Source organism: Mercenaria mercenaria, chromosome 7, assembly GCF_021730395.1.
Source record: "Mercenaria mercenaria strain notata chromosome 7, MADL_Memer_1, whole genome shotgun sequence".
Lineage (NCBI taxonomy): Eukaryota > Metazoa > Mollusca > Bivalvia > Venerida > Veneridae > Mercenaria > Mercenaria mercenaria.
In genome coordinates, this window is record NC_069367.1 from 21,787,845 (window position 1) to 21,802,341 (window position 14,497).

Here is a 14,497-nt window from a genome sequence, read left to right on the forward strand (position 1 = left end):
CTTGAAAGTGACAAAGAAGTTTGATTTTAGATTGAGATTTTGTAGTTTTAGATAAAAAAGATATCTTTTAGATTTTCCAATTTGCATAATTTATTCATAAACTGGTTAAAGTACTGTGACGTAATTTGCATATTTATCGACTTTTACTTTAATAAAGATATCTGGCAAGCCGTAAGAAAACTGCGATTAAATTATTATTAAACTTTAAATGTTTGTAAATTACTGTTAATTTTATGCAAATTAGTTTTTAAAAAAAGACAGATGTGATAAATTTGTTTACCATGATGAGATTGCTATATAAAGAATTGACACTGAAATTTGTTTGCCCTCTACCTCGGTTATTGGAGGGTGTTCAAATCCTGGGAACAGTTCAGTACTGATGCTTCGTATTTGGTATAATTGTGTTAAGTTAGGTGTGTCTGTCAATATTACATATGTAAAATACATTATTGTGTATTTTTTACCAGACAGATTATGTTGTTTACTCAGTATATTATACAATATTGTTTTTATATCTTTTTCAGATTATGTAGAAGTAAATGAGGGTCGTGTGACCGTCTGTAGGGATGCAGTGCGCGGGAAATGTTCGCGGCCAACTTGCAAATATTATCATATACCAGTTGCTCTCCCACCATCAGAATAATGCCACTAAAATGTTTAAAGAAGGAATGTACCAAAATTGAGTTTCTCAGAATATTTTTAGATGTTTTAAACTAACTTTTCTGCATTTCATGTTAATTTGTGAAAAAAAAAAATCAAAGAGAATGATTCATTTATCATCATAACTTCCTTATCCAGAAGGAGGCAAAAATGAACTGTCATTTTCTAGTCAAAATTTTCAATGAAGGACTTGTTGACTTAACTTTTTACATGTTACAAGTGGCCGCCGTAGTTGATTGGAGGAGTGAGAAGTCTGCAACCAACCAATGAAAACCAAACATTATGTGATAAAAAAAGACATTTTGTATGTTAATTTGTGGTTTAAAACCACTTAGATACAAATGCCATATCCATACTAGTATAGAAATCTTTAGCATCAACGTATAAAATACGTGCAAAAATGACACAGATTCCTGTTCTAGTATCGAAATTCTCTCAATTGTGATATTACTGGTGTAAAAAATGTCATCAGAGTTATTTTTCTACAAGCTTGGCGAAGCGTCGGGGGAAATATATGCCATCTGCTTGTCAGTTTAATCCTGCTTCACAATACCCGAGTTGTTTTTTAAGCACTTGAAACATAACTTCCATGTATAGCTTTAAAAGAAATCACATAACAATTGTTTAGAAATGAAAAATATTAAAAAAAACAAAAAAAACAACAAAAAGACAGACAGCTCTGCTTTGTTAATTCTGTCTATTTTGTATAGTAAAGGTTCCTTTATGATGAAAAATAGTTCTTGCTTTGGTGATTGCAGAAGCATTCCTATTGAGAACATTTGTATTCCTACACAGTGCACTGATTGGTTCATTTATGTTAATTTTCTGTAAGGGTGCTTTTCATTGGTTAATTTGGAATGAAGAACATTGCTTTTAACCTTTGACCCCATGGGAAATTAACATGATAAGGCCAAATTGACAACTGCATTACTTCTTCATATTTCATGATACTTTGAGAAATGGCTCTCATGATTCTGGTGAAGTAAAACTTCACCAAAATTATGAAAGCAAAGTGTTTATTTTTTGTGATGGTTCTCAAAGCATTTTTAGTTGTTTTAATATTATTGTTGTACACTTATTATTTTTGTAAACATGACTGGTGCAATGCTGTATGGTGCACGCAAACTTCCGATTTAACTAACGAAACCACGTTCCAAACTTTAAAACTATGTGCCATAGATTGTGAATGTCCCTGCAGCTGTGGGACAAAACTGTTTCTAAAATGCCTATTTTGTATAAATACTTGTTTAGAAACTTGTATCAGATATAGTTTCTTTGTCAGCAAATCTGTCCATTTATCAAATCTTATTTAATATGAATTGAGTATCTGAGTCAGCCATTTGAAAAGCATCTGTTGCAATTTTTGGAGTATTTAGCAGCCAATTCAAAATTTCAGAATAAGTAGAAACAAAGAGAGGAAGAAAAAGAATCCTCTTTCTAAGTACTGTCTTAGGTTGTTAAACGGTTACAGAAAATCCGACTTTGTTTTTGCTTTGTTAATGATATTCACTGTTCTTTTATAAAGTTAAGTCTTTTTACAAGGGTGAAACTTGCATTTATATTTATTCTTGTTAAGTAACTCATGATTTTTTTTTAAGTTCATCATTCATCATCCAATAGTCATCATAATGAATCAACCAAATTTCCGTTTTTTTGAAAAAGAAAGTGCCATGTTTTATTACATATTGTAGGTTGATAAGAATGTCAAGTTTTTTTATATATGTTTTACTTACAATTACTGAGAAACCATTTACATATTGTATAGTGAAATATAAGTTGTTGTTATTATTGTTAATTTTAGTCCTTGGCCTTGCTGAATAACTAAAATTTTACATGGAATACTATTAAATATAAGCAAGAAGTATAATGAAAAAGACCATTAACTAACTGTTAGATGGAATTACAGCATACTCACCTAAGTAATATCAGTTTAATTATGCAAACATTCTTTGCTAGTTGTTTTTACAGCAAATATGCAGAGTGTTTTTATTGTATGTTGGAAAAAAGAATAGAATTTATGAAGAAAAAAAATCATTCAGAAGAAAAATGATAGATATTCAGTAGGGTTATAGGGCTGATTGAATTTAGTCTCAAATTATTTCACTAATTAAAATGCTAATCAATTTGATAGTCTTGTACAGTCATTTTTTAAGTGCTGATTTATTTGTAATGATGATTATGGATGTTTATTTTTATGTTTAGATACAAATCTTCCGATTGGTGCATGAGATGATCACATGGCTCATGACATTGGCCAATGAGAATCTCTCTTTGAATTTTATAATTTGTTTTTGTTTTGCAGCTCAATCACATTAAACTTACGTCAGATACAAAGCTTTTTTTTTACAGTTTTAATTTTGGAAATATAATTGAAACAAAAATTTCTGAAGTAAATTGATTTTTTTTTTCATTTCTATTTTATACAATACATTTTAAAATGGTTTGATTAATATATTTATAAAGATATTGAGGTTTTTTTTATATTTTAAGTAATTTAACACAAGTTTTTATGGAAGGTAATGCTTTTCTGAAGTTGTTGGTAGTTCTTACAAGTTGTTGGTATTTTCCACAACTTGGATTGCAAAAGGTTGATCCTATTGTGTTGTTATTTTAATAATGGTTGAGCTGTTTACAGAATCTGTCTTTGAAATAACTGGTTATACAAGTTTACTGGAAATGTTCAGTTATGCATACCCAGGTGCTCACCCATGTTTGAAATAACATCTGGAGGGGTACCTGGGTGTTCTTCCACCGTTAAAAGCTAGAAAGTTGCCTATAATTGTGTTGGTGTGATCTAAACCCAACAAAAATAAAGATTTAGTCAGTTTTGAGCAAATTCTTTGCTTTACATTCCCAAACCTGGTACACTGTAGTTTTTTTTCATTGATATAAGCTCACATTATGATTTATGAAATGTAATAACAGTTAATGCTAAGACAAAACTGAAACGAGAATGTCTAATTTAATTTGTTCTCGATATGAAAAAATTAAAAAAGACTGTTTAATATCGGTCACTCTCTGGGTAAAAATCAAGTACAGAATATATCTCTGTACAATGTTGAGCAAGCATAAGTCTAGTTACTGTTTAGGTGCCGGTCAGCATTTGCAGTAAAATTTTCAACTTGAACCAGTTATTTCTTTGATGAGTACTGCTTTTCATTTTAGATGAAACTTCCTTTGTGAAATTTGAATATAAAGTTCCATTTGTTTTACACAAGTTTTAACACTACAAAGGTGTAACAGAAGTTAGACACAAGAGTTACGTAATATGTTTATTTGTGATATGTATGTTTTTATTATATGTGTCCCAGTGACTTTGTCTGAAGTTGTGGATTCTATGTGTATATATGTGATTTCTGGCAAAATATGCCTTCTTATATTAGAATAAAATTAGTCACATTTGAGTGTTGTGAAGATAAACCTGAAATATTACGTTACTTTTACGTTACCATTACTAAACTGTGGGGAAACAAGGTAACATTTGATTTTTGTCATGTTAACCTTTGAATGTTTCAAAGTATGCCAGTTGACAATGGAAAGAATTTGCGGGGCTCTGAAGGAGGCTGCAGTATTTTAGGTTTTCATCTTCATGACTTTAAATGAAGACTTATTTAAACATTTACATTGGTTATGGTGATTACGATAATTATGTTATGTTACCTCAATCAGGCACCAAAGGAAAGAATATCAGCTGTTGAACATCTCAGTTATCTAATAAAATACACATACTGTCTGATTTGTAAGTTTGTGTTCGTATAAAATAAATCTATAAGCATGTATTTGCAAAATCTTGTAGGATTTGTACAGGAAGTCTTTATTTTCCATTTAAATTTTTTAATGATTAAAACAAGTTAAATTTCAGTATCAGTTATTTCATATAATATTCCAAAAGGTCAGTGTTGTAACATACATAACATTTCATTGAATGTTTGAACTTTGATCAATTTTAAGGTTGTATGTCATTCTGAATTGAATTTGGGAGGCCGAAGTTCTCTGCAGTATTTTCAGAAAATGGGTGGTAACATTTCACATTACTGTGTAGTGATACTGACTTAATGTGTCTCGCTAATAATCTAGCTCTTGCTTAATTTGTTCAAAACTGCAATTTTACATTCCAGATAAAGTAAACGCTCTGTTTGCATTACCTGCATACATTAATAATGCTTAAGAAGTATATCTCTTTTAAAAATTATTATTACAGTTTATTCTTTTAAAAAGGAATTGTTTTGAAATAGACATTTTAAAGTTTTATTCTTTAAAGCAATAAAAAATGCATATTAAGCCTTTAGATTGGGGTAACTCAATGTTTTTGTATTGTAAAATGTGATGTTATATAACTATGATTTTTTGTAAATAGTAAAGTATGTAACTCTGCAGTGTCAGACATTATGGACGTTACATATGTATGAAAGTTGTTACAGTGTGCGTTACTAGATACGTTACCTGACGTGTTGATTTTTTGAGTCAGATTTTTGCATGTTATTTGAGGACATTTAATGTTCTGACTTGAGTGATTGTATAAAACACTTTTTGAGATATTTTATAGTGATGTAAAACGTGTTCTTTTTTGTAAAATACAAATATTAGATATCTGTTTTAACCCAAAGTGTAATTTCTGCTATGCTTTCCGCTTTTTGTGGCTCTCAGGCTGTGAAACAGCCATTGCTATTCTGGCCATATTGCAGATAGTCTTTCCTCTAACAAGTTGTGACTAATTTTGTTGATTTAAAACAGGGAAACAACTCTTGTCAAAAAAATGATCTTTGTTGATTGATTAAAGGGAGGTAATCTTGATGTGAAACACATAAAAAGAAATTACATCATAATGCCATTTATAAAATCTGAAGTGAAAATGAACATTGCTTGAAAAGGGCAAGTATTTCTTATTAGTTCAATTTTTGCTTAGTTTACGATGACAGACTTTGTTGTATGCAATGGGATAAATTTCTTCAAAAAGATATCCTGTGTTACTATTTTTGGTATCTTAGACTTTGCCTTTTATCGGGCAGTTTTCTGCCATCAGAGCAAATCGGTACTCCAGTTTAAGCTGAACAAGTACTAGTAAGTTGACTACAAAATTATACTGGTGAACTTCACAAGATCCCTTTGAAAGGTACATGCTCTCTGTTACAATTTGACCAAAGTCGACATTTTGACAAATCATTTGTCATCTAATATATCCCATGTGAGGGAATTGTCAAATCTAGAACCTGATTAATTAAAGGCTGGTGCTGGTTAGAAACTAAGAGAACATGATAGGTTTATTTAAGTGCTGTACTGAAACTGTTTACAAATGTTGTTTTTTTCTTCCTCTATGGTTGGGTTGTGGAAGTAAACCCTTTTGAATGTTGAAAATTGCCCTTTTGCTCTGGTGGCATAAATTTTTAAGTTTACTGGGAGAGACCCAAAAGTTGAAAAAAACTATCACGAATAGTATAAATATATGAAAGAAAATATTTAATGTTAAAATGTTACGAGTCTTTTTCTTTTTTCAGCTAGAAGCTTTTAAATATTGGAAAAGATAATGATTTCAAAACTATAAGTACTGAAGAACATTTTGAAAAAGTGACATTACTAAACACTGTACATACCATATTAAGAACTGTACTGTATGTTATATAGACTTCACATATTTTGGGATTTGGTAGGAACTGTATTTGTAGATATTATTTTGTCTCGAAGATATTGAAACATACAGATATATGTTCAGCAGTTAATTTTAACCAGTTTTGAATCTGTAGTACAAATGAAGACATTTAAAACATTCTTGACTTTAGAATTAATGTAGTTTTTTTTTTTCTGTACATTGTTTTAGTCGCAGCTGTTGTTAATGATTGTATAACCATTTATCTTTGTTTCAGTAGCCATGGTAATGAATGTTACCAGTTATTTTTTACATCGTTGAGAAAGTTTGCCATACGAGTGCCATCAGATGCAGCAATATTTTCTTAGCAATTTACACCAAGTTCAAATATTCTTAAATCGCAGAAAAGTGTGCAAGATGATGAAACGAACGTAGAATTTTTTTTATTTGGCTCGAACATGTAGCCAGCACGTACATGTATTAAGTTTGAGATAGAATTTGATGACTTTTTTTCTCTGTTATAGATTTGAATGATTAAATAAAATTATGCATTTATTAAAACACAGTTCCTGCAGAAATTAAAAGAAAAAAAAAAACAGGATTATTTTTAGAAAGTTAGGTTTCTGATATTTAAATCTTTTTCATGTAGTTCTGCTATATTGGACACATAGCAAGGTTATCACATTCAAATGAAAATTACTGTAGGTCTACACTTGCACACTTTTTCTGTTTTAGATTTGTCTTCCTTCTCAGTTGCCATGGAAATCATGATTTACATGTTCAAGCAAACCAGTCCACGTATTTTTATGTACGTGTTGTAGTTAAAAATGTGCTATTATTTAAATTGACCCTTAATACCTCCTACTGCTATTTTTAAAAATAACCTTTTTCAATGAAAAAGAAAAACAAAAAAACTAAATCAGAAGTTTTCTTTGATCACGAAAAATGTATCCATCCACAAAATTACGTTTTCACATAGTAGGAGATATTAAGGATTTAGCGACCTTGACTTTTTTTCCTAGTAGTTACTATATGTTATATTTTATGCTTTTTGCTTACGCTAGATGGGAAAATATATTTGGGAATTTATTTGCTTATTATTGTCATGTGTCAGCTTGCTTATATGTTTGAACTCTGAAAGAGAGCTTAATAAATGCAGACTTCATATAATCTCCAGTTGAGGCGTTTTGCGTCCCGCTTTTTTCATTTCTTTGCATGACCTCGACTTTCAAACAACCTTCCAAGGTTTGAATCTCTGATTGCTGTTATATTTACAAACTTGAGGATGTGAATGCAGAAATATTGTATGATACTGTCCACCGGCTCTTTTATTTGGTTACCGAGGCAATGTTGCTGCACCAAAGGGAGGACACAATTTAGCAGTATTTACAATAGTTGTACATTCACTCCTCTAGTTGCCAGTAGTACAAACCCATAGTTTATCAACTCGTTAACTGGAAAATGGGATCACAGTGGCTTTTGTCTTTTACTAACCCGTAACTTTCTTTAGATAACACAATATTGTAAAAACTAAATTTCCGAGGCATTGGCACTTGACACAGCTAACACTTAAAAGGCTTTCTTCACTACCTTTTAGATATTTGCTAAATCCAGTGTTAAAATCTGTCCTCCAACTGCTTCTCTTTTAACATGCTAGAAATAATGGTTCATTGTCAGTAACTAAGTATACAGTACCAAACAAGATACATACCTACATAACACTGAATGCCAGCTAGTTGTTCAAAGAAATAAATCAACGTCACTTGCATATTTTGCATTATCGTAGCTTAACATTTTCAAATTTGTAGAAATATTTAATTTATTTCAAACCACAAAACTGTTGCAGGTCAATTTACAGCCAGTTTCAATCAATGAAGATCTTCAATATCTCTTTTGAAAGGCAGTGAAAATGTCTTATTTTGTGCATATTATAATTCTTGCATGAATATCAGGGGCCTTAGAGCAACAGAGGTAAGTTTTGCACTTAACAAAAACAAGAGACATTACAACTCCTGCTTTCCCCATACCCCCGCCCATCCCTTTTCCTGCACACTAAGGAACCAAAATCTCAGTAATACATGAAACAAAAAGGCTGTATCACTACTTTATACTTAACATTTACTACAAAAAAATGTCACAGAAGACTGAAATGGAAAATATACCCATTTAGCAAAATGGAAGATGTATGAATAAAAAATCAGATCAATGATGTCATCACAGAAATCTGACAAGTTCGCTTGCCTAGATTAAGTTGAAGGAATGCAAGAAAATATAGTTGGTCACTTATAAAAACTTACATTAGGAAAAAAATTAATCTTTAGGTGTGTAAAAATTGGGACAATACCATGATGGAATGTTATTGATTTGTTTTGCAAATGATTTTTCATATAAATTTACCGGTGATGTTTTATGTAAATAATTTTAATGTAGATGTAGGTTTTAGCTATAGGTATTGTTTTTAACTTTTAAACTTTTTAAACCTTGCTTCAGATGAAATATACTTTTTTTTTTTAAATGTATTAAAGTTCTTATTTTCCAGTCTGCATTGAGTGAGACAGTTAATATTCTTAAAATGAGGAGAATACTGTGAAACGAAGCTAATCTAAAGCTGATTCAGAAATTATTTCTCCTGAATGCCGACGTACTGTGCAACGAAAAGCTCCGGTCTCTGCGGCATTTCCCCCGCCTCTTAAAATAGACCAGTTGAAATACAGGTACACGCAGTATTTGATAGAAACTGTAAGCTTATAACATTTATATGGCAATAAAAATGACGTATACCAGTAATAATGAAGAATTGTAGATGGAAATGGATAAAAATAGTAATAGAACTGATCTGTTTTAGATGATATAAACATAGTCCTTCAGTTATAGATATTTAAGAGTACCCTTTTTTCTGGAAGCTGGGAAAAATCTATTTTAAGAAAAACTTGCTTGTTACAGAAACCTGCACTTAATAAAACAATAACAGTAATAGATATAATCATCTTTGGTAAAATACTTCGGTAAAATAATTTAAAATAAACAAGTCTGAAGGCTTTCAGATTTAAAAGCGTTGAAGCTTCATTTTGTTTGCTATCAGTTTAGCTTTTATATGGCTTCGCTTGGCTTGGTGGCATTTCCCGTGCTGCACAATTTAGGGGTCGGATCCAGACAGCCAGTGGCGCAGAGGTTTACATACAATAAATTCATCCTCAACTGACAAAATATATTGGTACATTTATGCACTGGAGAGATGCAGTACAAAACAAGCTAAAAAGGTAGTCAAAATGCAAGTTTGCCAAGTCCGACCAAGTGTTACATGGTTTGGTCCATTTTATCTGGTTATTCATTTCTGACAACTATTGTGTCCAGCAGTTTGGATTACAGACAGATATAACACACAAATGTGACTTGCAGGAAGTTTTTCAAAAAAGAACAAAAGTGTATAGAAGTAGATACTTCAGAAAGCTTGTTTATTCTACTGCATGCATGTATCGTTACAAACACTGGTTAAAAATTTTGAACAAAAATTTTGAACAAAATAATATGAGAAATGCAAAAACCAGAGCGTTTAATAAATGCAGGTACTAAACATGTTCTTGTCTAAAATGTCTACTCGTGGATGCGTCAACAGATTGTAATTCCTCTGGATCCGCCCGCCCCCCCCCATGCACTGAATAACCGCTGTAGCGAAAATTAAGCACCCTTAATTCTAGCGGCACTTAAATTTAAGTAACATAGACCTTAGTAAAATCATTTAATTTAACTAGTGGTAACTAATTTTTAAGATTAAACTGTGAAAATGATTGCGTGCCTGAAATGAATTACTGCCATGTACATTCATATAGCTTGATAAAAGATTCTTGTAGATGCTTTTAGTTACAAATTTCCTTAAGAAACATTTTTAATTCCACCATGGTTTTTAAAATCGGCATAATATTGTACATTTTTTACGCATACGCACTAATGAATACTTGCTTAAAAGCCTAACCAGTCCACAATGGACTTTAAACATGGAGCTTTTATGAACAATTTCCTTTGAAATCTTGCAAAATTAAAACTTTTAGATCTCTCCTGCTAGTAAATAGTAATTCTGTTTCAGGTTGTGCCTTCTTTTAGAGATGAAATTTTGAAATCAAGACTTTTATGTACAGTAAAATTCAAATTATTTCAGTCATTTGAGATTTGGAAACTGTTTTCGTCCTGGACATAATTATTACAAAATATCTAAATGGAGGTGTCCATCAGAAAATCTAAAAAAAATACCTTGGTTGCAATATGGTAGCCATAACAAACAAGGAGGTATGCTAGGTTGTTCCAGACTTTATTAACTTTTACTCGCCAGGCATTTTAATCAATACTTAAGCAGAATTACCTTTTATGAGCAAAAGGCAGCATGTTCCAGTTAATTCTCTTCTGCTGAGAGCTTTTGCTAATTGATGAAATCGAAAATTGTGCTTAGGCATTGAATAGAGGAGATGAAATTGCAACAATGTTGCTCAAATTTCAAGCATTTACATGTTGTTAGGGATCTTTTATTATTTCTCTTATCAAATAAAATTTGGATTGAATTAATGACAGATCCCTTTAACTTCAGTTTTGCAATGATGAACGTCTTTCGATTATTTTATGTTTTTTTTTAATGTCAAATTCATGGTGCTATACTTTGAGGTGAGAAAAATACAAGAGGTTTCACAAACATTTGATGTTTACAATATTGTAATGTGTTAGTTACAAAAATTAAACTTTGTTTCTCCACAGATTGTTTTCATTTTTCTACTAACAACTTCTCCCTTCCTCCCCATCCACAGTATTAAGTTTGAATGTAAGCATAGCATCAGAGATTCAAAATATTTGTTAGCCCCTAGCCAAGTCCAGACAAGTTTGTTTGGACTTGCCTGCATTCAAGTTATTTTGTTGTATGTAGTCAAAACAATGGCCAAGGTACAAGTAATGACGAATTACAAAGCTTTACTGTTGGAGGAAGACCAAATAATACAAACATGGATAACCACTAGCACCATAGCTAGCTGCAGCAACACATCATTGTAGCAGAATACTTTTAACTCCGCAGGCCTCGGATGTCTAAATTCTGTGCAATTCTGTTATATTTGTTTGTTTTGGGTTTAACTCCGTTTTTCAACAGTATTTCAGTCATGTAACGGTGGGCAGTTAACCTATCCACTGTTCCTGGATTCTGTACCAGTACAAACCTGTTCTCCAGGAGTAACTGCCAACTTCCACACATGAATCAAACTCATGACCCCACGATCTGTAGATCAACGTTCTCCCTACTGAGCTAAGCAGGCGGGCACGTGCAATTCTGTGGAACCATCTTAGAAATGAAGGATTATCACTCTGAAAATTATCTATTTGACCAGTCTCCTTTGAAGAAAGCCAAATTGGAAGGTAGGATCCAATGATGGCTTTCAAAGCTTTACTGTTGGGAGAAGACTCAAGATACATAACTGGACATTATTGCAGACGTGCATGAGCACCTTCCTAGAACCACATTCACAAGCTGCAGTGAGATGGGGATTTTGACCTTTTTTGGTCTCTGAGGCTCAATTCCTTGCAACAAAACCATCAAGAAAATGACACAATACTACTCTGAAAATCTGAGCTGATTTTCAAGTATCTATTCCCAACAAGAGCTCTGCCAAGTGGGGCAATATACGCCCACAGGGTTATATCGGAGGAAGGAAGCAAAATTTAAAGAAAAAGGAAAATTTCAAAGAACTTTTTCTGGTGGGAGGTAAGAGGAGGGAGTGTGGAGGAGCAGGGTGTGTGGTGTGTATGTGGTGGTAGTGGCAGGATACTAAAGGGCAAGAAACTAAATGAAAAAAAAAAAAGTTGGTAGTGGCAAGGGTGTGGGGGGGGGGGGGGGGGGGGGAGGGGTTTGCAAAGTAGATTTCAAGTTGATACCTTTTAATAGTTCTTAAGTTATGCTCTGGACACAAAATATGATTGGCAGATTTGACCTTGCTGTGACCTGACCTTTGACCTATCATTCTGGCTCATGGACTGGTGTACTCTGCACATTGTCTCATCACCACCTACCTACATCCAGTTTGAATTCAATACCTTGATTAATGAATGGTTAATAAGTTGTGCTCTGGACACAAAATTTGATGAACAGATTTGACCTTTGAGCTCAATTTATGACCTTGACCTTAAACCTACAGACCAAGTTCATGTTCTCTGCACATCGTTCCATCACTACCAACCTACGTCCCAGGTTTGAAGTTGATACATTGAATGGTTCACAAGTTATGCTCCGGACACGAAATATGACAAAGATTTTGACTGTTGAGCTCAATTTGTGACCTTGACCTTTGACCTACAGACCCGGTTCATGTGCCCTGCACACAGTCTCATTACCATCTACCTACATGCCAAGTTTGAAGTCAATACCTTGCATGGTTATTTAGTTATGCTCCGGACACAAAATATGATGGACAATTTTGACATTTTAGCTTAATCTGTGACCTTGACCTCTTGACCTACAGAGCCAGTTCAAACACTACCTACATGCCAAGTTTAAAGTCAATATCTTTAATAGTTATACAGTTATGCTCCTGACACAAATTACGAGACAGACGGATGCACACACCATCACATATGTCCAATTTTTCCAAAATGGGCAAATAACAAGAGCTGTCAGTCGACAGCGCGCTCGACTATTCTCAGAGCTTGATATAATATAAGCTATGAAGAAAACTTTAACATTACAATAAGCATATTATAAGTCAAAAAGGGGCCATAATTCAGTCAAAATGCTTGAAAGAGTTGTCTGCTCCTGTTTACAGACTGGGGTCATGATGGCAAACAAGTATGCAAAATATGAAAGCAATATCTCAATGACTTGAAATATTGGGGTGGTACGCAACTTTAACATATAATAAGCATATCTAGGTTGAAAGGGCCATAATTCAGTCAAAATGCTTGATAGAGTGTCTGCTCCTGTTTACGACTGGGTCATGATGGTAAACAAGTAAACAAGTATCAAATAGAAAGCAATATCTCAATGGACTTTGAAAATATTTGGGGTGGTACGCAAACTTTAACATTTGTGTGACGCTAACGCTCACGTTAACACCGATGACGGGGAGAGTAGGATAGCTTCCCCTATTCTTCGAATAGTCGAGCTAAAAATGAGATACCATGTATAATTATATAGAAAGCTACTCTTCCATTGTGGTTATAAAGCCACAGTTCCTTGGTTTGAAACACAAATGCTGTGGTTTTAGTTCATCCTCTCTGAGTTTAACATTCCATAAAGGAAGATTATACAGTAAAAGAAAATGATTTTTTTTTAAGATGGCAACTATTTTTATATTAATCGAAAGGTTTTTAAATGTTTATAGGTATCTAGTATTCATGGAGATTCAAAAATATGCATTTGAATAGTCCTGAAATCAGGTTTTGGAATGTTAATCCCCCATCCTCCTCCAAGCCCCACCCCACACCCCCCAAAAAAAACGGAATGCGCAAGTATTTGCAAAAGCTTTATAATGTGAGCCTTCCTGTGGAAACACTCCAGCTTTTAATGGTGGAGGAAGGCCAAATCTCATTTCAACACTCACTTGGGGGTTACACATGAAAAAAAAAAATTAGGAGCCCAGAGAACTCGAACACGGTGACTGGGATATATGCAATTATTTCAAAATCCTTGATGAACGATGCCAAATTCATTTTACATACATTTTTTCTGTATGAACCAAAGTGCTCACCTAATATTGATCAAAAACACTTTACAGTCTTCATGAATTTGTGAGCTTGACTATTACTTACTGATCTACAAAACAGTTGGGATTATCTACTGACCACAAATTATCATCTTACGAAATTTGACAGATGTTTGCACAGAAGCTCAGGCTTCTCCCCCACAGGTAAACATTCTATGAAGTGCGACCTTTCTATGCCAGTTTTCTGCAGTCATTTATTGGAAATCATTTTGACCTTGAGGTCACAGCTACCTTTATCTTTGGCTATAAAACCACCTTAAGACAGCCAACAGACCTAGGCCAAAGTGTGCTCTAATTTCTGAATTGGAAACTATTTCTAGTATTTGGGCTATTGTGACCATGACACCTACTTACTCTGAAAACAAAAGTGGTGATCTACTACTGACAACAGCAATTTTTACTTGAAGAGAAACAGCTTGTACAATCAAGCATTCTCCAGTTAATGACTGGCAACTAAAAATTAGACGGTCTAGCAACAGAGACTTGCCAATGGAAAGAAGTTTTATTTGTTCTGGTTAAATGA

At 33.0% G+C, this 14,497-nt stretch overlaps 1 protein-coding gene across 25 annotated transcripts in view; it reads left to right on the forward strand.

Moving 5' to 3' along the window:
- The window catches only part of LOC123554767 (muscleblind-like protein 3), a 204,864-nt gene extending 193,880 nt beyond the window's left edge, over nt 1–10,984 (forward strand). For all 25 annotated transcript variants that reach the window (XR_008371638.1, XM_053547748.1, XM_045345091.2 and 22 more), the window contains one exon: nt 525–10,984. Coding sequence is in view for 24 of the 25 variants with exons in the window: in XM_053547748.1 (XP_053403723.1) it covers nt 525–643 (119 nt within the window). In the remaining variant the exon portion in view is untranslated. The remainder of the gene's footprint in view (nt 1–524) is intronic.
- Nucleotides 10,985–14,497: the final 3,513 nt, after the last annotated feature.